The sequence below is a fragment of the Scyliorhinus torazame genome, chromosome 22, assembly GCF_047496885.1.
Source record: "Scyliorhinus torazame isolate Kashiwa2021f chromosome 22, sScyTor2.1, whole genome shotgun sequence".
In the NCBI taxonomy this organism is placed as follows: domain Eukaryota; kingdom Metazoa; phylum Chordata; class Chondrichthyes; order Carcharhiniformes; family Scyliorhinidae; genus Scyliorhinus; species Scyliorhinus torazame.
The window spans coordinates 10,048,819-10,076,660 of record NC_092728.1 but is presented as its reverse complement, the minus strand read 5'-3'; the positions used below and the strand labels follow the sequence as shown (position 1 = coordinate 10,076,660).

General features: G+C 59.1%; 1 protein-coding gene across 1 annotated transcript in view; it reads left to right on the top strand.

The window, feature by feature from the left end:
* The first annotated feature begins 2,112 nt into the window (after positions 1-2,112).
* LOC140399421 (actin nucleation-promoting factor WAS-like) overlaps positions 2,113-27,842 on the top strand; it is a 107,376-nt gene continuing 81,646 nt past the window's right edge. The window contains 1 exon segment of the mRNA XM_072488998.1: positions 2,113-2,492. Within this exon segment, the coding sequence (XP_072345099.1) occupies positions 2,202-2,492 (291 nt within the window). The 5' untranslated portion in view covers positions 2,113-2,201.

The window sequence follows — 27,842 nt, the reverse complement described above, 5'->3', positions numbered from 1 at the left end:
GGGGAGTGTTGTAGCGGCTGGAGGATGTTACAGAGATAGGGAGGGGTGTAGGGGCTGGAGGAGGTTACTGAGATAGGGAGGGTTGTAGGGGCTGGAGGAGGTTACAGAGAAAGGGAGGGTTGTAGGGGCTGGAGGAGGTTACAGAGATAGGGAGGGTTGTAGGGACTGGAGGAGGTTTCAGAGATTGGGAGGGGTGTAGGGACTGGAGGAGGTTACAGAGATAGGGAGGGTTGTAGGGGCTGGAGGAGGTTACAGAGATTGGGAGGGGTGTAGGAGCTGGAGGAGGTTACGGAGATAGGGAGGGTTACAGGGGCAAGAGGAGGTTACAGAGATAGGGAGGGTTGTAGGGGCTGGAGGAGGTTACAGAGATAGGGAGGGTTACAGGGGCTGGAGGAGGTTACAGAGATAGGGAGGGTTATAGGGGCTGGAGGAGGTTATGGAGATAGGGAGGGTTGTAGGGGCTGGAGGAGGTTACAGAGATAGGGAGGGTGTAGGGGCTCGAGGGGGTTACAGAGATAGGGAGGGGTGTAGGGGCTGGAGGAGGCTACAGAGATAGGGAGGGTGTAGGGGCTCGAGGAGGTTACAGAGATAGGGAGTGTTGTAGGGACTGGAGGAGGTTACAGAGATAAGGAGGGTTGTAGGGGCTGGAGGAGGTTACAGAGATAGGGAGGGTTGTAGCGGCTGTAGGAGGTTACAGAGATAGGGAGGGTTGTAGCGGCTGGAGGAGGTTACGGAGATGGGGAGGGTTGTAGGGGCTGGAGGAGGTTACAGAGATAGGGAGGGTTGTAGGGGCTGGAGGAGGTTACGGAGATGGGGAGTGTTGTAGCGGCTGGAGGATGTTACAGAGATAGGGAGGGGTGTAGGGGCTGGAGGAGGTTACTGAGATAGGGAGGGTTGTAGGGGCTGGAGGAGGTTACAGAGAAAGGGAGGGTTGTAGGGGCTGGAGGAGGTTACAGAGATAGGGAGGGTTGTAGGGACTGGAGGAGGTTTCAGAGATTGGGAGGGGTGTAGGGACTGGAGGAGGTTACAGAGATAGGGAGGGTTGTAGGGGCTGGAGGAGGTTACAGAGATAGGGAGGGTTGTCGGGGTTGGAGGAGGTTACAGAGATAGGGAGGGTTGTGGGGGCTGGAGGAGGTTACAGAGATAGGGAGGGTTGTCGGGGTTGGAGGAGGTTACAGAGATAGGGAGGGGTGTCGGGGTTGGAGGAGGTTACAGAGAAGGGGAGGTTTGTAGGGGCTGGAGGAGGTTACAGAGATAGGGAGGGGTGTAGGGGCTGGAGGAGGTTACAGAGATAGGGAGGGGTGTAGGGGCTGGAGGACGTTACAGAAATAGGGAGGGTGTAGGGGCTGGAGGAGGTTACAGAGATAGGGAGGGGGGATGGGGCTGGAGGAGGTTACAGAGATAGGGAGGGGGTGTAGGGCCTGGAGGAGGTTACAGAGATAGGGAGAGGTGTAGGGGTTGGAGGAGGTTACAGAGATAGGGAGGGGTGTAGGGGCTGGAGGAGGTTACAGAGATAGGGAGGGTTGTAGGGGCTGGAGGAGGTTACAGAGATGGGGCGGGGGTGTAGGGCCTGGAGGAGGTTACAGAGATAGGGTGGGTGTAGGGGTTGGAGGAGGTTACAGAGATAGGGAGGGGCGTAGGGGCTGGAGGAGGTTACAGAGATAGGGAGGGGTGTAGGGGCTGGAGGAGGTTACAGAGATAGGGAGGGGTGTAGGGGCTGGAGGAGGTTACAGAGATAGGGAGGGGTGTAGGGGCTGGAGGAGGTTACAGAGATAGGGAGAGGTGTAGGGGTTGGAGGAGGTTACAGAGATCGGGAGGGGTGTAGGGGCTGGAGGAGGTTACAGATAGGGAGGGGTGTAGGGGCTGGAGGAGGTTACAGATAGGGAGGGGTGTAGGGGTTGGAGGAGGTTACAGAGATTTTTTCTTTTTTTATTTAGAATATCCAATTCATTTTTCCCAATTAGGGGCAATTTATTGTGAACAATCCACCTACCCTTCAAGTCTTTGGGTTGTGGGGGCGAAACCCACGCAAACACGGGAAAAATGTGCAAACTCCACACGGACAGTCACCCAGTGGAGGAGGTTACAGAGATAGGGAGGGTTGGAGGAGGTTACAGAGATAATCAAGGTTGTAGAGGCTGGAGGAGTTTACGGAGATAGGAGTGGTGTAGATGCCAGAGGAGGTTACAGAGATGGATTGAATGCGCCGAAAAGGAGGAGGGATTTTGAAACGAGGAAGAGGAGAGCGTGATCATTGGGGCCGGAAGCCAGTGTCTGAGAGTTTCACATTCTGCTCCTTCTCGATATCTGTGGTGGGGACATCCTGTGCTCGAAGCGCTGGTCGGGGAGGAAGTGGGTGCTGGGTGGTGAAGGGGGATTCTGAGGAGGCAGCCTCACAGAGCAAGGCCATGAGCAAGACCCACACGCCCTCGGGCCTGCTCTCGGAGCATGAAAACCAGGTTCTGTTCGAGCTCCTGGGCCGAAAGACACTGGTGAGTACACAGATTCGTCTCAGTCGCCAACACTCTCCGAAAACTGGGGCCCTCACAGCGCGCAACCCACCCACACAGCCAGAGAGTCAGTGTGTGTGGGACCCGTACCCCAGTGAGAGTCAGTGTGTGTGGGACCCGTACCCCAGTGAGAGTCAGTGTGTGTGGGACCCGTACCCCAGTGAGAGTCAGTGTGTGTGGGACCCGTACCCCAGTGAGAGTCAGCGTGTGTGGGACCCGTACCCCAGTGAGAGTCAGCGTGTGTGGAACTCGTACCCCAGTGAGAGTCAGTGTGTGTGGGACCCGTACCCCAGTGAGAGTCAGTGTGTGTGGGACCCGTACCCCAGTGAGAGTCAGTGTGTGTGGGACCCGTACCCCAGTGAGAGTCAGTGTGTGTGGGACCCGTACCCCAGTGAGAGTCAGTGCGTGTGGGACCCGTACCCCAGTGAGAGTCAGTGTGTGTGGAACTCGTACCCCAGTGAGAGTCAGTGTGTGTGGAACCCGTACCCCAGTGAGAGTCAGTGTGTGTGGAACCCGTACCCCAGTGAGAATGAGTGTGTGTGGGACCCGTACCCCAGTGAGAGTCAGCGTGTGTGGGACCCGTACCCCAGTGAGAGTCAGTGTGTGTGGGACCCGTACCCCAGTGAGAGTCAGTGTGTGTGGGACCCGTACCCCAGTGAGAGTCAGTGTGTGTGGGACCCGTACCCCAGTGAGAGTCAGTGTGTGTGGGACCCGTACCCCAGTGAGAGTCAGTGTGTGGGGAACCCGTACCCCAGTGAGAGTCAGTGTGTGTGGGACCCATACCCCAGTGAGAGTCAGTGTGTGTGGGACCCGTACCCCAGTGAGAGTCAGTGTGTGTGGGACCCATACCCCAGTGAGAGTCAGTGTGTGTGGGACCCGTACCCCAGTGAGAGTCGGTGTGTGTGGAACCCGTACTCTAGTAAGAATCAGCGTGTGTGGGACCCGTACCCCAGTGAGAGTCAGTGTGTGTGGGATCCGTACCCCAGTGAGAGTCAGTGTGTGTGGGACCCGTACCCCAGTGAGAGTCGGTGTGTGTGGAACCCGTACCCTAGTAAGAATCAGTGTGTGTGGGACCCGTACCCCAGTGAGAGTCAGTGTGTGTGGGACCCGTACCCCAGTGAGAGTCAGTGTGTGTGGAACCCGTACCCTAGTAAGAATCAGTGTGTGTGGAACCCGTACACCAGTGGGTGTTAAACACTCCCAGGACAGGTACAGCACGGGGTTAGATACAGAGTAAAGCTCCCTCTACTCTGTCCCCATCAAACACTCCCAGGACAGGTACAGCACGGGGTTAGATACAGAGTAAAGCTCCCTCTACACTGTCCCCATCAAACACTCCCAGGACAGGTACAGCACGGAGTTAGATACAGAGTGAAGCTCCCTCGACACTGTCCCCATCAAACACTCCCAGGACAGGTACAGCACGGGGTTAGATACAGAGTAAATCCCGCTCTACACTGCCCCCATCAAACACTCCCAGGACAGGTACAGAACGGGGTTAGATACAGAGTAAACTTCCCTCTACACTGTCCCCATCAAACACTCCCAGAACAGGTACAGCACGGGGTTAGATACGGAGTTAAGTTCCCTCTACACTGTCCCCATCAAACACTCCCAGGACAGGTACAGCACGGAGTTAGATACAGAGTAAAGCTCCCTCTACACTGTCCCCATCAAACACTCCCAGGACAGGTACAGCACGGGGTTAGATACAGAGTAAAGCTCCCTCTACACTGTCCCCATCAAACACTACTAGGGCAGGTACAGCACGGGGTTAGATACAGAGTAAAGCTCCCTCTACACTGTCCCCATCAAACACTCCGAGGGCAGGTACAGCACGGAGTTAGATACAGAGTAAAGCTCCCTCTACACTGTCCCCATCAAACACTCCCAGGACAGGTACAGCACGGGGTTAGATACAGAGTAAAGCTCCCTCTACCCTGCCCCATCAAACACTCCCAGGACAGGGACAGCACGGGTTTAGATCGAGAGTAAAGCTCCCTCTACACTGTCCCCATCAAACACTCCCAGACAGGGACAGCACGGGGTTAGATACAGAGTAAAGCTCCCTCTACACTGTCCCAATCAAACACTCCCAGGACAGGTACAGCACGGGGTTAGATACAGAGTAAAGCTCCCTCTACACTGTCCCCGTTAAACACTCCCAGGACAGGGACAGTACGGGGTTAGATAGAGAGTAAACCTCCCTCTACACTGTCCCCATCAAACACTCCCAGGACAGGTACAGCACGGGGTTAGATAGAGAGTAAAGCTCCCTCTACACTGTCCCCATCAAACACTCCCAGACAGGGACAGCATGGGGTTAGATACAGAGTAAAGCTCCCTCTACACTGTCCCCATCAAACACTCCCAGGACAGGTACAGCACAGGGTTACATACAGAGTAAATCTCACTCTACACTGCCCCATCAAACACTCCCAGGACAGGTACAGCACGGGGTTAGATACAGAGTAAAGCTCCCTCTACACTGTCCCCATCAAACACTCCCAGGACAGGGACAGCACGGGGTTAGATACAGAGTAAAGCTCCCTCTACACTGTCCCCATCAAACACTCCCAGGACAGGTACAGCACGGGGTTAGATACAGAGTAAAGCTCCCTCTACACTGTCCCCATCAAACACTCCCAGGACAGGGACAGCACGGGGTTAGATAGAGTAAAGCTCCCTCGACACTGTCCCCATCAAACATTCCCAGGACAGGTACAGCACGGGGTTAGATACAGAGTAAAGCTCCCTCTACACTGTCCCCATCAAACACTCCCAGGACAGGTACAGCACGGGGTTAGATAGAGAGTAAAGCTCCCTCCACACTGTCCCCAGCAAACACTCCCAGGACAGGTACAGCACGGGGTTAGATAGAGAGTAAAGCTCCCTCAGGACAGCTGAGTTATGGAGAGGGATTTGTCTTGTTCTCGCTCTGCTGCCGGTTACAGTTCTTCTATTTTTGATGTTTCCTGTTTGTGAGTCAGCGATGGGCTCGATGGTTCAACATGAAACCACTTCCCTCCCCTCCTCCCCCACTGTCGCAGCATCCTGACCTCCAATTTCAGAATGCACTCCGCTCCCCTCGTCGCCTCACAGACAATGGCCCAGTGCCTATTGTCACTGGCTCAGCCATCCACAGATCCAGAGGAAGCGGCGGGGACTCGGGTTCAAATCCCGCCTCGGCAGATGTTGGGCTTTAACTGATGTGCTCATTGTTGATTATCCGGTTCACTGCTGCCCCTCAGGGAGGGAAATCTGCTGTCTTTCTCTGGTCTGGCCGACGTGTGACTCCACAAACACACAGGACTGCTGTATTTTCACAAATGGAAGGCAGGTCAAAACACTCAGTGCTGAGGGAGTGCCGCACTGTCAGAGGGTCAGTACTGAGGGAGTGCTGCACTGTCAGAGGGTCAGTACTGAGGGAGTGCCGCACTGTCAGAGAGTCAGTACTGAGGGAGTGTCGCACTGTCAGAGGGTCAGTACTGAGGGAGTGCCGCACTGTCAGAGAGTCAGGACTGAGGGAGTGCCGCACTGTCAGAGGGTCAGTACTGAGGGAGTGCTGCACTGTCAGAGGGTCAGTACTGAGGGAGTGCTGCACTGTCAGAGGGTCAGTACTGAGGGAGTGCCGCGCTGTCAGAGGGTCAGCACTGAGGGAGTGCTGCACTGTCAGAGGGTCAGTACTGAGGGAGTGCTGCACTGTCAGAGGGTCAGTACTGAGGGAGTGCTGCACTGTCAGAGGGTCAGTACTGAGGGAGTGCTGCACTGTCAGAGGGTCAGTACTGAGGGAGTGCTGCACTGTCAGAGGGTCAGTACTGAGGGAGTGCCGCGCTGTCAGAGGGTCAGCACTGAGGGAGTGCCGCACTGTCAGAGGGTCAGTACTGAGGGAGTGCTGCACTGTCAGAGGGTCAGTACTGAGGGAGTGCCGCACTGTCAGACGGTCAGTACTGAGGGAGTGCCGCACTGTCAGAGGGTCAGTACTGAGGGAGTGCTGCACTGTCAGAGGGTCAGGACTGAGGGAGCACCGCACTGTCGGAATGTCAGTACTGAGGGAGTGCCGCACTGTCAGAGGGTCAGTACTGAGGGAGAGCCGCACTGTCAGAGGGTCAGTACTGAGGGAGTGCCGGACTGTCAGAGGGTCAGTACTGAGGGAGTGCTGCACAGTCAGAGGGTCAGTGCTGAGGGAGTGCTGCACTGTCAGAGGGTCAGTACTGAGGGAGTGCTGCACTGTCAGAGGGTCAGTACTGAGGGAGCGCCGCACTGTCAGAGGGTCAGTACTGAGGGAGTGCCTCACTGTCAGAGGGTCAGTTCTGAGGGAGTGCCGCGCTGTCAGAGGGTCAGTGCTGAGGGAGTGCCGCACTGTCAGAGGGTCAGTACGGAGGGAGTGCCGCACTGTCAGAGGGTCAGTACTGAGGGAGTGCCGCACTGTCAGAGGGTCAGTTCTGAGGGAGTGCCGCACTGTCAGAGGGTCAGTGCTGAGGGAGTGCCGCACTGTCAGAGGGTCAGTACTGAGGGAGTGCCGCACTTTCAGAGGGTCAGTACTGAGGGAGTGCTGCACTGTCAGAGGGTCAGTACTGCACTGTCAGAGGGTCAGTACTGAGGGAGTGCTGCACTGTCAGAGGGTCAGTACTGCACTGTCAGAGGGTCAGTACTGAGGGAGTGCCGCACTGTCAGAGGGCCAGTACTGAGGGAGCGCCGCACTGTCAGAGGGTCAGTGCTGAGGGAGTGCTGCACTGTCAGAGGGTCAGTACTGAATGAGTGCTGCACTGTCAGAGGGTCAGTACTGAGGGAGTGCTGCACTGTCAGAGGGTCAGTACTGCACTGTCAGAGGGTCAGTACTGAGGGAGTGCTGCACTGTCAGAGGGTCAGTACTGAGGGAGCGCCGCACTGTCAGAGGGTCAGTACTGAGGGAGTGCTGCACTGTCAGAGGGTCAGTACTGAGGGAGTGCTGCACTGTCAGAGGGTCAGTACTGAGGGAGTGCCGCGCTGTCAGAGGGTCAGTACTGAGAGAGTGCTGCACTGTCAGAGGGTCAGTACTGAGGGAGTGCTGCACTGTCTGAGGGTCAGTACTGAGGGAGTGCCGCACTGTCAGAGGGTCAGTACTGAGGGAGTGCCGCGCTTTCAGAGGGTCAGTTCTGAGGGAGTGCCGCGCTGTCAGAGGGTCAGTGCTGAGGGAGTGCCGCACTGTCAGAGGGTCAGTGCTGAGGGAGTGCCGCACTGTCAGAGGGTCAGTACTGAGGGAGTGCTGCACTGGCAGAGGGTCAGTACTGAGGGAGCGCCGCACTGTCAGAGGGTCAGTGCTGAGGGAGTGCTGCACTGTCAGAGTGTCAGTACTGAGTGAGTGCCGCACTGTCAGAGGGTCAGTACTGAGGGAGTGCTGCACTGTCAGAGGGTCAGTACTGCACTGTCAGAGGGTCAGTACTGAGGGAGTGCTGCACTGTCAGAGGGTCAGTACTGAGGGAGCGCCGCACTGTCAGAGGGTCAGTACTGAGGGAGTGCTGCACTGTCAGAGGGTCAGTACTGAGGGAGAGCTGCACTGTCAGAGGGTCAGTACTGAGAGAGTGCCGCGCTGTCAGAGGGTCAGTTCTGAGGGAGTGCCGCGCTGTCAGAGGGTCAGTACTGAGAGAGTGCCGCGCTGTCAGAGGGTCAGTTCTGAGGGAGTGCCGCGCTGTCAGAGGGTCAGTGCTGAGGGAGTGCCGCACTGTCAGAGGGTCAGTACGGAGGGAGTGCCGCGCTGTCAGAGGGTCAGTACTGAGGGAGTGCCGCACTGTCAGAGGGTCAGTGCTGAGGGAGTGCCGCACTGTCAGAGGGTCAGTGCTGAGGGAGTGCCGCACTGTCAGAGGGTCAGTGCTGAGGGAGTGCCGCACTGTCAGAGGGTCAGTACTGAGGGAGTGCCGCACTGTCAGAGGGTCAGTACTGAGAGAGTGCCGCGCTGTCAGAGGGTCAGTTCTGAGGGAGTGCCGCGCTGTCAGAGGGTCAGTGCTGAGGGAGTGCCGCACTGTCAGAGGGTCAGTACGGAGGGAGTGCCGCGCTGTCAGAGGGTCAGTACTGAGGGAGTGCCGCACTGTCAGAGGGTCAGTGCTGAGGGAGTGCCGCACTGTCAGAGGGTCAGTGCTGAGGGAGTGCCGCACTGTCAGAGGGTCAGTGCTGAGGGAGTGCCGCACTGTCAGAGGGTCAGTACTGAGGGAGTGCTGCACTGTCAGAGGGTCAGTACTGCACTGTCAGAGGGTCAGTACTGAGGGAGTGCCGCACTGTCAGAGGGCCAGTACTGAGGGAGCGCCGCACTGTCAGAGGGTCAGTGCTGAGGGAGTGCCGCACTGTCAGAGGGTCAGTACTGAGTGAGTGCCGCACTGTCAGAGGGTCAGTAGTGAGGGAGTGCTGCACTGTCAGAGGGTCAGTACTGCACTGTCAGAGTGTCAGTACTCAGGGAGTGCTGCACTGTCAGAGGGTCACTACTGAGGGAGCGCCGCACTGTCAGAGGGTCAGTGCTGAGGGAGTGCTGCACTGTCAGAGGGTCAGTACTGAGGGAGCGCCGCATTGTCGGAGGGTCAGTACTGAGGGAGCGCTGCACTGTCAGAGGGTCAGTACTGAGGGAGCGCTGCACTGTCAGAGGGTCAGTACTGAGGGAGCGCCGCACTGTCAGAGGGTCAGTACTGAGGGAGTGCTGCACTGTCAGAGGGTCAGTACTGAGGGAGTGCTGCGCTGTCAGAGGGTCAGTACTGAGGGAGTGCTGCACTGTCAGAGGGTCAGTACTGAGGGAGTGCCGCACTGCCAGAGGGTCAGTACTGAGGGACTGCTGCACTGTCAGATGGTCAGTGCTGAGGGAGTGCTGCTCTGTCAGAGGGTCAGTACTGAGGGAGTGCTGCACTGTCAGAGGGTCAGTACTGAGGGAGTGCCGCTCTATCAGAGGGTCAGTACTGAGGGAGCGCCGCACTGTCAGAGGGTCAGTAGGGAGTGCCGCACTGTCAGAGGGTCAGTACTGAGGGAGTGCAGCACTTCCAGAGGGTCAGTACTGAGGGAATGCCGCACTGTCAAAGGGTCAGTACTGAGGGAGTGCCGCGCTGTCAGAGGGTAAGTTCTGAGGGAGTGCCGCGCTGTCAGAGGGTCAGTACTGAGGGAGTGCTGCACTGTCAGAGGGTCAGTACTGAGGGAGCGCCGCACTGTCAGAGAGTCAGTACTGAGGGAGTGCTGCACTGTCAGAGGGTCAGTACTGAGGGAGTGCTGCACTGTCAGAGGGTCAGTACTGAGGGAGTGCCGCGCTGTCAGAGGGTCAGTACTGAGAGAGTGCTGCACTGTCAGAGGGTCAGTACTGAGGGAGTGCTGCACTGTCTGAGGGTCAGTACTGAGGGAGTGCCGCACTGTCAGAGTGTCAGTACTGAGGGAGTGCCGCGCTTTCAGAGGGTCAGTTCTGAGGGAGTGCCGCGCTGTCAGAGGGTCAGTGCTGAGGGAGTGCCGCACTGTCAGAGGGTCAGTGCTGAGGGAGTGCCGCACTGTCAGAGGGTCAGTGCTGAGGGAGTGCTGCACTGTCAGAGGGTCAGTACTGAGTGAGTGCCGCACTGTCAGAGGGTCAGTACTGAGGGAGTGCTGCACTGTCAGAGGGTCAGTACTGCACTGTCAGAGGGTCAGTACTGAGGGAGTGCTGCACTGTCAGAGGGTCAGTACTGAGGGAGTGCCGCGCTTTCAGAGGGTCAGTTCTGAGGGAGTGCCGCGCTGTCAGAGGGTCAGTGCTGAGGGAGTGCCGCACTGTCAGAGGGTCAGTGCTGAGGGAGTGCCGCACTGTCAGAGGGTCAGTGCTGAGGGAGTGCTGCACTGTCAGCGGGTCAGTACTGAGTGAGTGCCGCACTGTCAGAGGGTCAGTACTGAGGGAGTGCTGCACTGTCAGAGGGTCAGTACTGCACTGTCAGAGGGTCAGTACTGAGGGAGTGCTGCACTGTCAGAGGGTCAGTACTGAGGGAGCGCCGCACTGTCAGAGGGTCAGTACTGAGGGAGTGCTGCACTGTCAGAGGGTCAGTACTGAGGGAGTGCTGCACTGTCAGAGGGTCAGTACTGAGGGAGTGCTGCACTGTCTGAGGGTCAGTACTGAGGGAGTGCCGCACTGTCAGAGGGTCAGTACTGAGGGAGTGCCGCGCTTTCAGAGGGTCAGTTCTGAGGGAGTGCCGCGCTGTCAGAGGGTCAGTGCTGAGGGAGTGCCGCACTGTCAGAGGGTCAGTGCTGAGGGAGTGCCGCACTGTCAGAGGGTCAGTACTGAGGGAGTGCTGCACTGGCAGAGGGTCAGTACTGAGGGAGCGCCGCACTGTCAGAGGGTCAGTGCTGAGGGAGTGCTGCACTGTCAGTAGGTCAGTACTGAGTGAGTGCCGCACTGTCAGAGGGTCAGTACTGAGGGAGTGCTGCACTGTCAGAGGGTCAGTACTGCACTGTCAGAGGGTCAGTACTGAGGGAGTGCTGCACTGTCAGAGGGTCAGTCCTGAGGGAGCGCCGCACTGTCAGAGGGTCAGTACTGCGGGAGTGCTGCACTGTCAGAGGGTCAGTACTGAGGGAGTGCCGCACTGTCAGAGGGTCAGTACTGAGGGAGTGCCGCGCTGTCAGAGGGTCAGTTCTGAGGGAGTGCCGCGCTGTCAGAGGGTCAGTGCTGAGGGAGTGCCGCACTGTCAGAGGGTCAGTACGGAGGGAGTGCCGCGCTGTCAGAGGGTCAGTACTGAGGGAGTGCCGCACTGTCAGAGGGTCAGTGCTGAGGGAGTGCCGCACTGTCAGAGGGTCAGTGCTGAGGGAGTGCCGCACTGTCAGAGGGTCAGTACTGAGGGAGTGCCGCACTGTCAGAGGGTCAGTACTGAGGGAGTGCCGCACTGTCAGAGGGCCAGTACTGAGGGAGCGCCGCACTGTCATAGGGTCAGTGCTGAGGGAGTGCCGCACTGTCAGAGGGTCAGTACTGAGTGAGTGCCGCACTGTCAGAGGGTCAGTAGTGAGGGAGTGCTGCACTGTCAGAGGGTCAGTACTGCACTGTCAGAGGGTCAGTACTCAGGGAGTGCTGCACTGTCAGAGGGTCACTACTGAGGGAGCGCCGCACTGTCAGAGGGTCAGTGCTGAGGGAGTGCTGCACTGTCAGAGGGTCAGTACTGAGGGAGCGCCGCATTGTCGGAGGGTCAGTACTGAGGGAGCGCTGCACTGTCAGAGGGTCAGTACTGAGGGAGCGCTGCACTGTCAGAGGGTCAGTACTGAGGGAGCGCAGCACTGACAGAGGGTCAGTACTGAGGGAGTGCTGCACTGTCAGAGGGTCAGTACTGAGGGAGTGCTGCGCTGTCAGAGGGTCAGTACTGAGGGAGTGCTGCACTGTCAGAGGGTCAGTACTGAGGGAGTGCCGCACTGCCAGAGGGTCAGTACTGAGGGACTGCTGCACTGTCAGATGGTCAGTGCTGAGGGAGTGCTGCTCTGTCAGAGGGTCAGTGCTGAGGGAGTGCTGCACTATCAGAGGGTCAGTATTGAGGGAGTGCCGCACTATAAGAGGGTCAGTACTGAGGGAGCGCCGCACTGTCAGAGGGTCAGTAGGGAGTGCCGCACTGTCAGAGGGTCAGTACTGAGGGAGTGCAGCACTTCCAGAGGGTCAGTACTGAGGGAATGCCGCACTGTCAAAGGGTCAGTACTGAGGGAGTGCCGCGCTGTCAGAGGGTCAGTTCTGAGGGAGTGCCGCGCTGTCAGAGGGTCAGTACTGAGGGAGTGCTGCACTGTCAGAGGGTCAGTACTGAGGGAGCGCCGCACTGTCAGAGGGTCAGTACTGAGGGAGTGCTGCACTGTCAGAGGGTCAGTACTGAGGGAGTGCTGCAATGTCAGAGGGTCAGTACTGAGGGACTGCCGCGCTGTCAGAGGGTCAGTACTGAGGGAGTGCCGCACTGTCAGAGGGTCAGTACTGAGGGAGTGCAGCACTGTCAGAGGGTCAGTACTGAGTGAGTGCCGCACTGTCAGAGGGTCAGTAGTGAGGGAGTGCTGCACTTTCAGAGGGTCAGTACTGCACTGTCAGAGGGTCAGTACTGAGGGAGTGCTGCACTGTCAGAGGGTCAGTACTGAGGGAGCGCCGCACTGTCAGAGGGTCAGTACTGAGGGAGTGCTGCACTGTCAGAGGGTCAGTACTGAGGGAGTGCCGCACTGTCAGAGGGTCAGTACTGAGGGAGTGCCGCGCTGTCAGAGGGTCAGTTCTGAGGGAGTGCCGCACTGTCAGAGGGTCAGTGCTGAGGGAGTGCCGCACTGTCAGAGGGTCAGTGCTGAGGGAGTGCCGCACTGTCAGAGGGTCAGTACGGAGGGAGTGCCGCGCTGTCAGAGGGTCAGTACTGAGGGAGTGCCGCACTGTCAGAGGGTCAGTGCTGAGGGAGTGCCGCACTGTCAGAGGGTCAGTGCTGAGGGAGTGCCGCACTGTCAGAGGGTCAGTGCTGAGGGAGTGCCGCACTGTCAGAGGGTCAGTACTGAGGGAGTGCCGCACTGTCAGAGGGTCAGTACTGAGGGAGTGCTGCACTGTCAGAGGGTCAGTACTGCACTGTCAGAGGGTCAGTACTGAGGGAGTGCCGCACTGTCAGAGGGCCAGTACTGAGGGAGCGCCGCACTGTCAGAGGGTCAGTGCTGAGGGAGTGCCGCACTGTCAGAGGGTCAGTACTGAGTGAGTGCCGCACTGTCAGAGGGTCAGTAGTGAGGGAGTGCTGCACTGTCAGAGGGTCAGTACTGCACTGTCAGAGGGTCAGTACTCAGGGAGTGCTGCACTGTCAGAGGGTCACTACTGAGGAAGCGCCGCACTGTCAGAGGATCAGTGCTGAGGGAGTGCTGCACTGTCAGAGGGTCAGTACTGAGGGAGCGCCGCACTGTCAGAGGGTCAGTACTGAGGGAGCGCTGCACTGTCAGAGGGTCAGTACTGAGGGAGCGCCGCACTGTCAGAGGGTCAGTACTGAGGGAGTGCTGCACTGTCAGAGGGTCAGTACTGAGGGAGTGCTGCGCTGTCAGAGGGTCAGTACTGAGGGAGTGCTGCACTGTCAGAAGGTCAGTACTGAGGGAGTGCCGCACTGCCAGAGGGTCAGTACTGAGGGACTGCTGCACTGTCAGATGGTCAGTGCTGAGGGAGTGCTGCTCTGTCAGAGGGTCAGTACTGAGGGAGTGCTGCACTGTCAGAGGGTCAGTACTGAGGGAGTGCCGCACTATCAGAGGGTCAGTACTGAGGGAGTGCCGCACTGTCAGAGGGTCAGTACTGAGGGAGCGCCGCACTGTCAGAGGGTCAGTAGGGAGTGCCGCACTGTCAGAGGGTCAGTACTGAGGGAGTGCAGCACTTCCAGAGGGTCAGTACTGAGGGAATGCCGCACTGTCAAAGGGTCAGTACTGAGGGAGTGCCGCGCTGGCAGAGGGTCAGTTCTGAGGGAGTGCCGCGCTGTCAGAGGGTCAGTACTGAGGGAGTGCCGCACTGTCAGAGGGTCAGTACTGAGGGTGTGCAGCACTGTCAGAAGGTCAGTACTGAGGGAATGCTGAACTGTCAGAGGGTCAGTACTGAGGGAGTGCCGCACTGTCAGAGGGTCAGTTCTGAGGGAGTGCCGCACTGTCAGAGGGTCAGTGCTGAGGGAGTGCCGCACTGTCAGAGGGTCAGTTCTGAGGGAGTGCCGCACTGTCAGAGGGTCAGTGCTGAGGGAGTGCCGCACTGTCAGAGGGTCAGTACTGAGGGAGCGCCGCACTGTCAGAGGGTCAGTACTGAGGGAGTCCCGCACTATCAGAGGGTCAGTTCTGAGGGAGTGCCGCACTGTCAGAGGGTCAGTGCTGAGGGAGTGCCGCACTGTCGGGGTCAGTACTGAGGGAGTGCCGCACTGTCAGAGGGTCAGTACTGAGGGAGTGCCGCACTGTCAGAGTGTCAGTACTGAGGGAGTGCCGCACTGTCAGAGGGTCAGTACAGAGGGAGTGCTGCACTGTCAGAGGGTCAGTACTGAGGGAGTGCCGCACTGTCAGAGAGTCAGTACTGAGGGAGCGCCGCACTGTCAGAGGGTCAGTACTGAGGGAGTGCCGCACTGTCAGAGGGTCAGGACTGAGGGAGCGCTGCACTGTCAGATGGTCAGTACTGAGAGAGTGCCGCACTGTCAGAGGGTCAGTACTGAGGGAGTGCTGCACTGTCAGAGGGACAGTACTGAGGGAGTGCCGCACTGTCAGAGGGTCAGCACTGAGGGAGCGCTGCACTGTCAGATGGTCAGTACTGAGAGAGTGCCGCACTGTCAGAGGGTCAGTACTGAGGGAGTGCAGCACTGTCAGGGTCAGCACTGAGGGAGTGCCGCACTGTCAGAGGGTCAGTGCTGAGTGAGTGCTGCACTGTCAGAGGGTCAGGACTGAGGGAGTGCTGCTCTGTCAGAGGGTCAGGACTGAGGGAGTGCTGCACTGTCAGAGGGTCAGGACTGAGGGAGTGCCGCACTGTTGGAGCGTCAGTACTGAGGGAGTGCCGCACTGTCAGAGGGTCAGTACTGAGGGAGTGCCGCACTGTCAGAGGGTCAGTACTGAGGGAGTGCCGCACTGTCAGAGGGTCAGTACTGAGGGAGTGCCGCACAGTCAACGGGTCAGTGCTGAGGGAGTGCCGCACTGTCAGAGGGTCATTACTGAGGGAGTGCCGCACTGTCAGAGGGTCAGTTCTGAGGGAGTGCTGCACTGTTAGAGGGTCAGTGCTGAGGGAGTGCTGCACTGTCAGAGGGTCAGTACTGAGGGTGTGCCGCACTGTCAGAGGGTGAGTGCTGAGGGAGTGCAGCACTGTCAGAGGGTCAGTACTGAGGGAGTGCTGCACTGTCAGAGGGTCAGTACTGAGGGAGTGCCGCACTGTCAGAGAGTCAGTACTGAGGGTGTGCCGCACTGTCAGAGGGTCAGTAGTGAGGGAGTTATGCACTTTCAGAGGGTCAGTGCTGAGGGAGTGCCGCACTGTCAGAGGGTCAGTCTGAGGGAGTGCCGCACTGTCAGAGGGTCAATACTGAGGGAGTGCCGCACTGTCAGAACGTCAGTACTGAGGGAGTGCTGCACTGTCAGAGGGTCAGTACTGAGGGAGTGCCGCACTGTCAGAGCATCAGTACTGAGGGAGTGCTGCACTGTCAGAGGGTCAGTACTGAGGGAGTGCCGCACAGTCAGAGGGTCAGTACTGAGGGAGTGCCGCACTGTCAGAGGGTCAGTACAGAGGGAGTGCCGCACTGTCAGAGGGTCAGTGCTGAGGGAGGGCCGAACTGTCAGAGGGTCAGTACTGAGGGAGTGCCGCACAGTCAGAGGGTCATTACTGAGGGAGTGCCGCACTGTCAGAGGGTCAGTACTGAGGGAGTGCCGCATTGTCAGAGGGTTAGTACTGAGGGAGTGCCGCACAGTCAGAGGGTCAGTACTGACGGAGCGCCGCACTGTCAGAGGGTCAGTACTGAGGGAGTGCCGCACTGTCAGAGCGTCAGTACTGAGGGAGTGCCGCACAGTCAGAGGGTCAGTACTGAGGGAGTGCTGCACTGTCAGAGGGTCAGTACTGAGGGAGTGCTGCACTGTCAGAGGGTCAGTACTGAGGGAGTGCCGCACTGTCAGAGGGTCAGTACTGAGGGATTGCCGCACTGTCAGAGGGTCAGTACTGAGGGAGTGCCGCACTGTCAGAGAGTCAGGACTGAGGGAGTGCCGCACTGTCTGAGGGTCAGTACTGAGGGAGTGCCGCACTGTCAGTGGGTCAGTGCTGAGGGAGTGCCGCACTGTCAGAGTGTCAGTACTGAGGGAGTGCCGCACTGTCAGAGGGTCAGTACTGAGGGAGTGCCGCACAGTCAGAGGGTCAGTACTGAGGGAGCGCCGCACTGTCAGAGGGTCAGTACTGAGGGAGTGCCGCACTGTCAGAGGGTCAGTACTGAGGGAGCGCCGCACTGTCAGAGTGTCAGTACTGAGGGAGTGCCGCACTGTCAGAGGGTCAGTACTGAGGGAGTGCCGCACTGTCAGAGGGTCAGTACTGAGGGCGTGCCGCACAGTCAGAGGGTCAGTACTGAGGGAGTGCCGCACTGTCAGAGGGTCAGTACTGAGGGAGCGGCGCACTGTCAGAGGGTCAGTACTGAGGGAGCGCCGCACTGTCAGAGGGTCAGTACTGAGGGAGTGCCGCACAGTCAGAGGGTCAGTACTGAGGGAGCGCCGCACTGTCAGAGGGTCAGTACTGAGGGAGTGCCGCACTGTCAGAGGGTCAGTACTGAGGGAGCGCCGCACTGTCAGAGGGTCAGTACTGAGGGAGCGCCGCACTGACAGAGGGTCAGTACTGAGGGAGTGCTGCACTGTCAGAGGGTCAGTACTGAGGGAGTGCTGCGCTGTCAGAGGGTCAGTACTGAGGGAGTGCTGCACTGTCAGAGGGTCAGTACTGAGGGAGTGCCGCACTGCCAGAGGGTCAGTACTGAGGGACTGCTGCACTGTCAGATGGTCAGTGCTGAGGGAGTGCTGCTCTGTCAGAGGGTCAGTGCTGAGGGAGTGCTGCACTATCAGAGGGTCAGTATTGAGGGAGTGCCGCACTATAAGAGGGTCAGTACTGAGGGAGCGCCGCACTGTCAGAGGGTCAGTAGGGAGTGCCGCACTGTCAGAGGGTCAGTACTGAGGGAGTGCAGCACTTCCAGAGGGTCAGTACTGAGGGAATGCCGCACTGTCAAAGGGTCAGTACTGAGGGAGTGCCGCGCTGTCAGAGGGTCAGTTCTGAGGGAGTGCCGCGCTGTCAGAGGGTCAGTACTGAGGGAGTGCTGCACTGTCAGAGGGTCAGTACTGAGGGAGCGCCGCACTGTCAGAGGGTCAGTACTGAGGGAGTGCTGCACTGTCAGAGGGTAAGTACTGAGGGAGTGCTGCAATGTCAGAGGGTCAGTACTGAGGGACTGCCGCGCTGTCAGAGGGTCAGTACTGAGGGAGTGCCGCACTGTCAGAGGGTCAGTACTGAGGGAGTGCAGCACTGTCAGAGGGTCAGTACTGAGTGAGTGCCGCACTGTCAGAGGGTCAGTAGTGAGGGAGTGCTGCACTTTCAGAGGGTCAGTACTGCACTGTCAGAGGGTCAGTACTGAGGGAGTGCTGCACTGTCAGAGGGTCAGTACTGAGGGAGCGCCGCACTGTCAGAGGGTCAGTACTGAGGGAGTGCTGCACTGTCAGAGGGTCAGTACTGAGGGAGTGCCGCACTGTCAGAGGGTCAGTACTGAGGGAGTGCCGCGCTGTCAGAGGGTCAGTTCTGAGGGAGTGCCGCACTGTCAGAGGGTCAGTGCTGAGGGAGTGCCGCACTGTCAGAGGGTCAGTGCTGAGGGAGTGCCGCACTGTCAGAGGGTCAGTACGGAGGGAGTGCCGCGCTGTCAGAGGGTCAGTACTGAGGGAGTGCCGCACTGTCAGAGGGTCAGTGCTGAGGGAGTGCCGCACTGTCAGAGGGTCAGTGCTGAGGGAGTGCCGCACTGTCAGAGGGTCAGTGCTGAGGGAGTGCCGCACTGTCAGAGGGTCAGTACTGAGGGAGTGCCGCACTGTCAGAGGGTCAGTACTGAGGGAGTGCTGCACTGTCAGAGGGTCAGTACTGCACTGTCAGAGGGTCAGTACTGAGGGAGTGCCGCACTGTCAGAGGGCCAGTACTGAGGGAGCGCCGCACTGTCAGAGGGTCAGTGCTGAGGGAGTGCCGCACTGTCAGAGGGTCAGTACTGAGTGAGTGCCGCACTGTCAGAGGGTCAGTAGTGAGGGAGTGCTGCACTGTCAGAGGGTCAGTACTGCACTGTCAGAGGGTCAGTACTCAGGGAGTGCTGCACTGTCAGAGGGTCACTACTGAGGAAGCGCCGCACTGTCAGAGGATCAGTGCTGAGGGAGTGCTGCACTGTCAGAGGGTCAGTACTGAGGGAGCGCCGCACTGTCAGAGGGTCAGTACTGAGGGAGCGCTGCACTGTCAGAGGGTCAGTACTGAGGGAGCGCCGCACTGTCAGAGGGTCAGTACTGAGGGAGTGCTGCACTGTCAGAGGGTCAGTACTGAGGGAGTGCTGCGCTGTCAGAGGGTCAGTACTGAGGGAGTGCTGCACTGTCAGAAGGTCAGTACTGAGGGAGTGCCGCACTGCCAGAGGGTCAGTACTGAGGGACTGCTGCACTGTCAGATGGTCAGTGCTGAGGGAGTGCTGCTCTGTCAGAGGGTCAGTACTGAGGGAGTGCTGCACTGTCAGAGGGTCAGTACTGAGGGAGTGCCGCACTATCAGAGGGTCAGTACTGAGGGAGTGCCGCACTGTCAGAGGGTCAGTACTGAGGGAGCGCCGCACTGTCAGAGGGTCAGTAGGGAGTGCCTCACTGTCAGAGGGTCAGTAATGAGGGAGTGCAGCACTTCCAGAGGGTCAGTACTGAGGGAATGCCGCACTGTCAAAGGGTCAGTACTGAGGGAGTGCCGCGCTGGCAGCGGGTCAGTTCTGAGGGAGTGCCGCGCTGTCAGAGGGTCAGTACTGAGGGAGTGCCGCACTGTCAGAGGGTCAGTTCTGAGGGAGTGCCGCACTGTCAGAGGGTCAGTACTGAGGGAGCGCCGCACTGTCAGAGGGTCAGTACTGAGGGTGTGCAGCACTGTCAGACGGTCAGTACTGAGGGAATGCTGAACTGTCAGAGGGTCAGTACTGAGGGAGTGCCGCACTGTCAGAGGGTCAGTTCTGAGGGAGTGCCGCACTGTCAGAGGGTCAGTGCTGAGGGAGTGCCGCACTGTCAGAGGGTCAGTTCTGAGGGAGTGCCGCACTGTCAGAGGGTCAGTGCTGAGGGAGTGCTGCACTTTCAGAGGGTCAGTACTGCACTGTCAGAGGGTCAGTACTGAGGGAGTGCTGCACTGTCAGAGGGTCAGTACTGAGGGAGCGCCGCACTGTCAGAGGGTCAGTACTGAGGGAGTGCTGCACTGTCAGAGGGTCAGTACTGAGGGAGTGCCGCACTGTCAGAGGGTCAGTACTGAGGGAGTGCCGCGCTGTCAGAGGGTCAGTTCTGAGGGAGTGCCGCACTGTCAGAGGGTCAGTGCTGAGGGAGTGCCGCACTGTCAGAGGGTCAGTGCTGAGGGAGTGCCGCACTGTCAGAGGGTCAGTACGGAGGGAGTGCCGCGCTGTCAGAGGGTCAGTACTGAGGGAGTGCCGCACTGTCAGAGGGTCAGTGCTGAGGGAGTGCCGCACTGTCAGAGGGTCAGTGCTGAGGGAGTGCCGCACTGTCAGAGGGTCAGTGCTGAGGGAGTGCCGCACTGTCAGAGGGTCAGTACTGAGGGAGTGCCGCACTGTCAGAGGGTCAGTACTGAGGGAGTGCTGCACTGTCAGAGGGTCAGTACTGCACTGTCAGAGGGTCAGTACTGAGGGAGCGCCGCACTGTCAGAGGGTCAGTACTGAGTGAGTGCCGCACTGTCAGAGGGTCAGTAGTGAGGGAGTGCTGCACTGTCAGAGGGTCAGTACTGCACTGTCAGAGGGTCAGTACTCAGGGAGTGCTGCACTGTCAGAGGGTCACTACTGAGGAAGCGCCGCACTGTCAGAGGATCAGTGCTGAGGGAGTGCTGCACTGTCAGAGGGTCAGTACTGAGGGAGCGCCGCACTGTCAGAGGGTCAGTGCTGAGGGAGTGCCGCACTGTCAGAGGGTCAGTACTGAGTGAGTGCCGCACTGTCAGAGGGTCAGTAGTGAGGGAGTGCTGCACTGTCAGAGGGTCAGTACTGCACTGTCAGAAGGTCAGTACTCAGGGAGTGCTGCACTGTCAGAGGGTCACTACTGAGGAAGCGCCGCACTGTCAGAGGATCAGTGCTGAGGGAGTGCTGCACTGTCAGAGGGTCAGTACTGAGGGAGCGCCGCACTGTCAGAGGGTCAGTACTGAGGGAGCGCTGCACTGTCAGAGGGTCAGTACTGAGGGAGCGCCGCACTGTCAGAGGGTCAGTACTGAGGGAGTGCTGCACTGTCAGAGGGTCAGTACTGAGGGAGTGCTGCGCTGTCAGAGGGTCAGTACTGAGGGAGTGCTGCACTGTCAGAAGGTCAGTACTGAGGGAGTGCCGCACTGCCAGAGGGTCAGTACTGAGGGACTGCTGCACTGTCAGATGGTCAGTGCTGAGGGAGTGCTGCTCTGTCAGAGGGTCAGTACTGAGGGAGTGCTGCACTGTCAGAGGGTCAGTACTGAGGGAGTGCCGCACTATCAGAGGGTCAGTACTGAGGGAGTGCCGCACTGTCAGAGGGTCAGTACTGAGGGAGCGCCGCACTGTCAGAGGGTCAGTAGGGAGTGCCGCACTGTCAGAGGGTCAGTACTGAGGGAGTGCAGCACTTCCAGAGGGTCAGTACTGAGGGAATGCCGCACTGTCAAAGGGTCAGTACTGAGGGAGTGCCGCGCTGGCAGAGGGTCAGTTCTGAGGGAGTGCCGCGCTGTCAGAGGGTCAGTACTGAGGGAGTGCCGCACTGTCAGAGGGTCAGTTCTGAGGGAGTGCCGCACTGTCAGAGGGTCAGTACTGAGGGAGCGCCGCACTGTCAGAGGGTCAGTACTGAGGGTGTGCAGCACTGTCAGAAGGTCAGTACTGAGGGAATGCTGAACTGTCAGAGGGTCAGTACTGAGGGAGTGCCGCACTGTCAGAGGGTCAGTTCTGAGGGAGTGCCGCACTGTCAGAGGGTCAGTGCTGAGGGAGTGCCGCACTGTCAGAGGGTCAGTTCTGAGGGAGTGCCGCACTGTCAGAGGGTCAGTGCTGAGGGAGTGCCGCACTGTCAGAGGGTCAGTACTGAGGGAGCGCCGCACTGTCAGAGGGTCAGTACTGAGGGAGTCCCGCACTATCAGAGGGTCAGTTCTGAGGGAGTGCCGCACTGTCAGAGGGTCAGTGCTGAGGGAGTGCCGCACTGTCGGGGTCAGTACTGAGGGAGTGCCGCACTGTCAGAGGGTCAGTACTGAGGGAGTGCCGCACTGTCAGAGTGTCAGTACTGAGGGAGTGCCGCACTGTCAGAGGGTCAGTACAGAGGGAGTGCTGCACTGTCAGAGGGTCAGTACTGAGGGAGTGCCGCACTGTCAGAGAGTCAGTACTGAGGGAGCGCCGCACTGTCAGAGGGTCAGTACTGAGGGAGTGCCGCACTGTCAGAGGGTCAGGACTGAGGGAGCGCTGCACTGTCAGATGGTCAGTACTGAGAGAGTGCCGCACTGTCAGAGGGTCAGTACTGAGGGAGTGCTGCACTGTCAGAGGGACAGTACTGAGGGAGTGCCGCACTGTCAGAGGGTCAGCACTGAGGGAGCGCTGCACTGTCAGATGGTCAGTACTGAGAGAGTGCCGCACTGTCAGAGGGTCAGTACTGAGGGAGTGCAGCACTGTCAGGGTCAGCACTGAGGGAGTGCCGCACTGTCAGAGGGTCAGTGCTGAGTGAGTGCTGCACTGTCAGAGGGTCAGGACTGAGGGAGTGCTGCTCTGTCAGAGGGTCAGGACTGAGGGAGTGCTGCACTGTCAGAGGGTCAGGACTGAGGGAGTGCCGCACTGTTGGAGCGTCAGTACTGAGGGAGTGCCGCACTGTCAGAGGGTCAGTACTGAGGGAGTGCCGCACTGTCAGAGGGTCAGTACTGAGGGAGTGCCGCACTGTCAGAGGGTCAGTACTGAGGGAGTGCCGCACAGTCAACGGGTCAGTGCTGAGGGAGTGCCGCACTGTCAGAGGGTCATTACTGAGGGAGTGCCGCACTGTCAGAGGGTCAGTTCTGAGGGAGTGCTGCACTGTTAGAGGGTCAGTGCTGAGGGAGTGCTGCACTGTCAGAGGGTCAGTACTGAGGGTGTGCCGCACTGTCAGAGGGTGAGTGCTGAGGGAGTGCAGCACTGTCAGAGGGTCAGTACTGAGGGAGTGCTGCACTGTCAGAGGGTCAGTACTGAGGGAGTGCCGCACTGTCAGAGAGTCAGTACTGAGGGTGTGCCGCACTGTCAGAGGGTCAGTAGTGAGGGAGTTGTGCACTTTCAGAGGGTCAGTGCTGAGGGAGTGCCGCACTGTCAGAGGGTCAGTCTGAGGGAGTGCCGCACTGTCAGAGGGTCAATACTGAGGGAGTGCCGCACTGTCAGAACGTCAGTACTGAGGGAGTGCTGCACTGTCAGAGGGTCAGTACTGAGGGAGTGCCGCACTGTCAGAGCATCAGTACTGAGGGAGTGCTGCACTGTCAGAGGGTCAGTACTGAGGGAGTGCCGCACAGTCAGAGGGTCAGTACTGAGGGAGTGCCGCACTGTCAGAGGGTCAGTACAGAGGGAGTGCCGCACTGTCAGAGGGTCAGTTCTGAGGGAGGGCCGAACTGTCAGAGGGTCAGTACTGAGGGAGTGCCGCACAGTCAGAGGGTCATTACTGAGGGAGTGCCGCACTGTCAGAGGGTCAGTACTGAGGGAGTGCCGCATTGTCAGAGGGTTAGTACTGAGGGAGTGCCGCACAGTCAGAGGGTCAGTACTGACGGAGCGCCGCACTGTCAGAGGGTCAGTACTGAGGGAGTGCCGCACTGTCAGAGCGTCAGTACTGAGGGAGTGCCGCACAGTCAGAGGGTCAGTACTGAGGGAGTGCTGCACTGTCAGAGGGTCAGTACTGAGGGAGTGCTGCACTGTCAGAGGGTCAGTACTGAGGGAGTGCCGCACTGTCAGAGGGTCAGTACTGAGGGATTGCCGCACTGTCAGAGGGTCAGTACTGAGGGAGTGCCGCACTGTCAGAGAGTCAGGACTGAGGGAGTGCCGCACTGTCTGAGGGTCAGTACTGAGGGAGTGCCGCACTGTCAGTGGGTCAGTGCTGAGGAAGTGCCGCACTGTCAGAGTGTCAGTACTGAGGGAGTGCCGCACTGTCAGAGGGTCAGTACTGAGGGAGTGCCGCACAGTCAGAGGGTCAGTACTGAGGGAGCGCCGCACTGTCAGAGGGTCAGTACTGAGGGAGTGCCGCACTGTCAGAGGGTCAGTACTGAGGGAGCGCCGCACTGTCAGAGTGTCAGTACTGAGGGAGTGCCGCACTGTCAGAGGGTCAGTACTGAGGGAGTGCCGCACTGTCAGAGGGTCAGTACTGAGGGCGTGCCGCACAGTCAGAGGGTCAGTACTGAGGGAGTGCCGCACTGTCAGAGGGTCAGTACTGAGGGAGCGGCGCACTGTCAGAGGGTCAGTACTGAGGGAGCGCCGCACTGTCAGAGGGTCAGTACTGAGGGAGTGCCGCACAGTCAGAGGGTCAGTACTGAGGGAGCGCCGCACTGTCAGAGGGTCAGTACTGAGGGAGTGCCGCACTGTCAGAGGGTCAGTACTGAGGGAGCGCCGCACTGTCAGAGGGTCAGTACTGAGGGAGCGCCGCACTGACAGAGGGTCAGTACTGAGGGAGTGCTGCACTGTCACAGGGTCAGTACTGAGGGAGTGCTGCGCTGTCAGAGGGTCAGTACTGAGGGAGTGCTGCACTGTCAGAGGGTCAGTACTGAGGGAGTGCCGCACTGCCAGAGGGTCAGTACTGAGGGACTGCTGCACTGTCAGATGGTCAGTGCTGAGGGAGTGCTGCTCTGTCAGAGGGTCAGTGCTGAGGGAGTGCTGCACTATCAGAGGGTCAGTATTGAGGGAGTGCCGCACTATAAGAGGGTCAGTACTGAGGGAGCGCCGCACTGTCAGAGGGTCAGTAGGGAGTGCCGCACTGTCAGAGGGTCAGTACTGAGGGAATGCAGCACTTCCAGAGGGTCAGTACTGAGGGAATGCCGCACTGTCAAAGGGTCAGTACTGAGGGAGTGCCGCGCTGTCAGAGGGTCAGTTCTGAGGGAGTGCCGCGCTGTCAGAGGGTCAGTACTGAGGGAGTGCTGCACTGTCAGAGGGTCAGTACTGAGGGAGCGCCGCACTGTCAGAGGGTCAGTACTGAGGGAGTGCTGCACTGTCAGAGGGTCAGTACTGAGGGAGTGCTGCAATGTCAGAGGGTCAGTACTGAGGGACTGCCGCGCTGTCAGAGGGTCAGTACTGAGGGAGTGCCGCACTGTCAGAGGGTCAGTACTGAGGGAGTGCAGCACTGTCAGAGGGTCAGTACTGAGTGAGTGCCGCACTGTCAGAGGGTCAGTAGTGAGGGAGTGCTGCACTTTCAGAGGGTCAGTACTGCACTGTCAGAGGGTCAGTACTGAGGGAGTGCTGCACTGTCAGAGGGTCAGTACTGAGGGAGCGCCGCACTGTCAGAGGGTCAGTACTGAGGGAGTGCTGCACTGTCAGAGGGTCAGTACTGAGGGAGTGCCGCACTGTCAGAGGGTCAGTACTGAGGGAGTGCCGCGCTGTCAGAGGGTCAGTTCTGAGGGAGTGCCGCACTGTCAGAGGGTCAGTGCTGAGGGAGTGCCGCACTGTCAGAGGGTCAGTGCTGAGGGAGTGCCGCACTGTCAGAGGGTCAGTACGGAGGGAGTGCCGCGCTGTCAGAGGGTCAGTACTGAGGGAGTGCCGCACTGTCAGAGGGTCAGTGCTGAGGGAGTGCCGCACTGTCAGAGGGTCAGTGCTGAGGGAGTGCCGCACTGTCAGAGGGTCAGTGCTGAGGGAGTGCCGCACTGTCAGAGGGTCAGTACTGAGGGAGTGCCGCACTGTCAGACGGTCAGTACTGAGGGAGTGCTGCACTGTCAGAGGGTCAGTACTGCACTGTCAGAGGGTCAGTACTGAGGGAGTGCCGCACTGTCAGAGGGCCAGTACTGAGGGAGCGCCGCACTGTCAGAGGGTCAGTGCTGAGGGAGTGCCGCACTGTCAGAGGGTCAGTACTGAGTGAGTGCCGCACTGTCAGAGGGTCAGTAGTGAGGGAGTGCTGCACTGTCAGAGGGTCAGTACTGCACTGTCAGAGGGTCAGTACTCAGGGAGTGCTGCACTGTCAGAGGGTCACTACTGAGGAAGCGCCGCACTGTCAGAGGATCAGTGCTGAGGGAGTGCTGCACTGTCAGAGGGTCAGTACTGAGGGAGCGCCACACTGTCAGAGGGTCAGTATTGAGGGAGCGCTGCACTGTCAGAGGGTCAGTACTGAGGGAGCGCCGCACTGTCAGAGGGTCAGTACTGAGGGAGTGCTGCACTGTCAGAGGGTCAGTACTGAGGGAGTGCTGCGCTGTCAGAGGGTCAGTACTGAGGGAGTGCTGCACTGTCAGAAGGTCAGTACTGAGGGAGTGCCGCACTGCCAGAGGGTCAGTACTGAGGGACTGCTGCACTGTCAGATGGTCAGTGCTGAGGGAGTGCTGCTCTGTCAGAGGGTCAGTACTGAGGGAGTGCTGCACTGTCAGAGGGTCAGTACTGAGGGAGTGCCGCACTATCAGAGGGTCAGTACTGAGGGAGTGCCGCACTGTCAGAGGGTCAGTACTGAGGGAGCGCCGCACTGTCAGAGGGTCAGTAGGGAGTGCCGCACTGTCAGAGGGTCAGTACTGAGGGAGTGCAGCACTTCCAGAGGGTCAGTACTGAGGGAATGCCGCACTGTCAAAGGGTCAGTACTGAGGGAGTGCCGCGCTGGCAGAGGGTCAGTTCTGAGGGAGTGCCGCGCTGTCAGAGGGTCAGTACTGAGGGAGTGCCGCACTGTCAGAGGGTCAGTTCTGAGGGAGTGCCGCACTGTCAGAGGGTCAGTACTGAGGGAGCGCCGCACTGTCAGAGGGTCAGTACTGAGGGTGTGCAGCACTGTCAGAAGGTCAGTACTGAGGGAATGCTGAACTGTCAGAGGGTCAGTACTGAGGGAGTGCCGCACTGTCAGAGGGTCAGTTCTGAGGGAGTGCCGCACTGTCAGAGGGTCAGTGCTGAGGGAGTGCCGCACTGTCAGAGGGTCAGTTCTGAGGGAGTGCCGCACTGTCAGAGGGTCAGTGCTGAGGGAGTGCCGCACTGTCAGAGGGTCAGTACTGAGGGAGCGCCGCACTGTCAGAGGGTCAGTACTGAGGGAGTCCCGCACTATCAGAGGGTCAGTTCTGAGGGAGTGCCGCACTGTCAGAGGGTCAGTGCTGAGGGAGTGCCGCACTGTCGGGGTCAGTACTGAGGGAGTGCCGCACTGTCAGAGGGTCAGTACTGAGGGAGTGCCGCACTGTCAGAGTGTCAGTACTGAGGGAGTGCCGCACTGTCAGAGGGTCAATACAGAGGGAGTGCTGCACTGTCAGAGGGTCAGTACTGAGGGAGTGCCGCACTGTCAGAGAGTCAGTACTGAGGGAGCGCCGCACTGTCAGAGGGTCAGTACTGAGGGAGTGCCGCACTGTCAGAGGGTCAGGACTGAGGGAGCGCTGCACTGTCAGATGGTCAGTACTGAGAGAGTGCCGCACTGTCAGAGGGTCAGTACTGAGGGAGTGCTGCACTGTCAGAGGGACAGTACTGAGGGAGTGCCGCACTGTCAGAGGGTCAGCACTGAGGGAGCGCTGCACTGTCAGATGGTCAGTACTGAGAGAGTGCCGCACTGTCAGAGGGTCAGTACTGAGGGAGTGCAGCACTGTCAGGGTCAGCACTGAGGGAGTGCCGCACTGTCAGAGGGTCAGTGCTGAGTGAGTGCTGCACTGTCAGAGGGTCAGGACTGAGGGAGTGCTGCTCTGTCAGAGGGTCAGGACTGAGGGAGTGCTGCACTGTCAGAGGGTCAGGACTGAGGGAGTGCCGCACTGTTGGAGCGTCAGTACTGAGGGAGTGCCGCACTGTCAGAGGGTCAGTACTGAGGGAGTGCCGCACTGTCAGAGGGTCAGTACTGAGGGAGTGCCGCACTGTCAGAGGGTCAGTACTGAGGGAGTGCCGCACAGTCAACGGGTCAGTGCTGAGGGAGTGCCGCACTGTCAGAGGGTCATTACTGAGGGAGTGCCGCACTGTCAGAGGGTCAGTTCTGAGGGAGTGCTGCACTGTTAGAGGGTCAGTGCTGAGGGAGTGCTGCACTGTCAGAGGGTCAGTACTGAGGGTGTGCCGCACTGTCAGAGGGTGAGTGCTGAGGGAGTGCAGCACTGTCAGAGGGTCAGTACTGAGGGAGTGCTGCACTGTCAGAGGGTCAGTACTGAGGGAGTGCCGCACTGTCAGAGAGTCAGTACTGAGGGTGTGCCGCACTGTCAGAGGGTCAGTAGTGAGGGAGTTGTGCACTTTCAGAGGGTCAGTGCTGAGGGAGTGCCGCACTGTCAGAGGGTCAGTCTGAGGGAGTGCCGCACTGTCAGAGGGTCAATACTGAGGGAGTGCCGCACTGTCAGAACGTCAGTACTGAGGGAGTGCTGCACTGTCAGAGGGTCAGTACTGAGGGAGTGCCGCACTGTCAGAGCATCAGTACTGAGGGAGTGCTGCACTGTCAGAGGGTCAGTACTGAGGGAGTGCCGCACAGTCAGAGGGTCAGTACTGAGGGAGTGCCGCACTGTCAGAGGGTCAGTACAGAGGGAGTGCCGCACTGTCAGAGGGTCAGTGCTGAGGGAGGGCCGAACTGTCAGAGGGTCAGTACTGAGGGAGTGCCGCACAGTCAGAGGGTCATTAC